This window comes from Eutrema salsugineum, unplaced genomic scaffold (genome assembly GCF_000478725.1).
Source record: "Eutrema salsugineum unplaced genomic scaffold, Eutsalg1_0 scaffold_2, whole genome shotgun sequence".
Classification (NCBI taxonomy): Eukaryota; Viridiplantae; Streptophyta; class Magnoliopsida; order Brassicales; family Brassicaceae; genus Eutrema; species Eutrema salsugineum.
This window is the reverse complement of record NW_006256829.1, coordinates 11320201-11322087: the sequence shown is the minus strand read 5'-3', so window position 1 is coordinate 11322087 and position 1887 is coordinate 11320201. Positions and strand designations below refer to the sequence as shown.

General features: G+C 43.8%; 1 protein-coding gene across 1 annotated transcript; it reads right to left on the bottom strand.

The window, feature by feature from the left end:
* Positions 1 to 33: 33 nt before the first annotated feature.
* Positions 34 to 1428, bottom strand: LOC112086485 (myb-like protein X). The gene is made up of 2 exons (XM_024155438.1): positions 1235 to 1428; positions 34 to 936 (listed from the first exon to the last, which is right to left on the bottom strand). Exons 1-2 carry the CDS (start codon positions 1403 to 1405, stop codon positions 34 to 36), a joined length of 1074 nt encoding a protein of 357 aa, XP_024011206.1. The 5' UTR covers positions 1406 to 1428.
* Between the last annotated feature and the right edge of the window lie 459 nt (positions 1429 to 1887).

Below are 1887 nucleotides of genomic sequence, written 5' to 3'. Positions count from 1 at the left end.
GACATTAGAAGAGAGACTTGCGTACCAGGATCCTTATTCCACAGCTCCCCGTTCCGTTCCTGCTCCACCTCCCGTTGACGTTCCTGCTACTGGCGCTGCTGCTGGAGGAGATGCCTTTGCTCTAGGGGTTTTCGGTGAGGTTTTGGATTCTGCATCACCGGAATTATTATCATTGTTACCATGGTCGTTGTCAACATTGTTCCCAGAATTCGCCATGGCCTCCTCTTTCTCCTCATGTTTATCCTCGATAACGGCAATCCTCTTATCCAGGTGGTCTATACGAATTACAGCACTGCTGACATTGTTGTTTAGCAATGCTACCGTCGTTGATAAACCATTGATTGCCATGAGGATCTCATTCGTCCTATCCTCCTTCTCCACAGCGGGCTCTTTCTTCTTGCTCTCGTTCTCTCTTTGCTTCTCTCTCTCCTGCTCCTCTCTTTCCTTCTCTCTTTCCTTCTCCTTTCTTTCTTTTCTTTCCTTTCTTTCCCTTTTCTCCTTTCTCTTTTCTTCAATTGCATCCTTTAGTAGCTTCACCGGCGAGTTAAAATCATCATCTTCTTCCTCATCCTCCTTCTTACGTTTCTTTTTCTCCTTCTCTTCTTTCCTTGCCTCTCTTTCCCTTCTCCTTTTGCTTCTCGGAGTTGAATCCGTTGCTTCAGCCTCTTTCACCTTCTCTTTCTTTTTCTTCTCCACGCGTGGAGTTTCCAACTTCGTCTTCGACTGTTTCGGCGTCTGAACTGTTGAAGCGCCACCTGTTGCATCGCCACCTACGGTTTTGGGAGATTCCCAGAACCCCTCATCCAAGCTTCCATCCAGAATATCGCATATCATGTTATGCACCTTTATATCGACGTCTACACGTCGGGGTTCACCTTCCCAGACAGGATATATTTCCTCCAAGGGCTTCACCACCAGTAGATGTCTAACCCGAACCTGCCATGCCATAGAAAATGATATTAATAAATCTACCATGATATTAATAAATCTATCAAACTGAATCAAAAACTCTACCAAAATGTAAAAACTCTACCAAACTGTATAAACTCTACCAAAATGTAAAAACTCTACCAAAATGTTAAAACTCTACCAAATTGTAAAAACTCTACCAAATGTTATATTCTACCACATTTAATAACTCTACCACAAATTGTTGTATGATAAATAACTCTACCAAGTACTAAGCTATTATCAAAAAACTCTACCAACTCAATAGCTGCTAAGGTACAAATACCTTGTGATCCTCGGTTTCACTCTTATCCATCTCCAAAAGAGTCTCGAAAACATAACGACACCGTGATGAAGTCCACCTAAGAAGAGGAACAACCGAGTCTTCTACATCGGGGCGTATTTTCCCTGCTCTCTCAGCCAATATAGGGATGCACTCATAACCCCAAACAAGCATTGCCTGTACACATCCGTGGAGAGTGTATCGTGCTCCCCCCAAGTTAGCAATCTTGAAGGGATTAAATTAGTTCATGGAATCCATGACGACCCCACGGCTGTCTCTCGAAAGCTGCTTCATCCATAACTGTTTTGGCTAAAGCCAACGGGATTCGACTGTTGCGGTGAAGTCCCAATACACCAACATGCAAAATGAAAAGCAACGCCAACATCTTCTTCTTCTCATAAGTCCATGCTTGGCAAGTTTTCATCCGAGCTTCTAACTCATTCCAATTGGGGCCTTCCCCACTTCTCACTCCAATCTCGGCCCAAAATTCGGTGTGATCTATTTCCACCTTGTCATTGGGATCAATTGGGTCACAGTTTAGCCCCGTGATTTCAGCATACTCTAAGAGTGAAAATCTAACCGGGCGACCTCCAATAAGAGTCTAAAACTCATGACTTCTATCCACCTTGCAGTTGGCTGCTCACAAATACTGAACC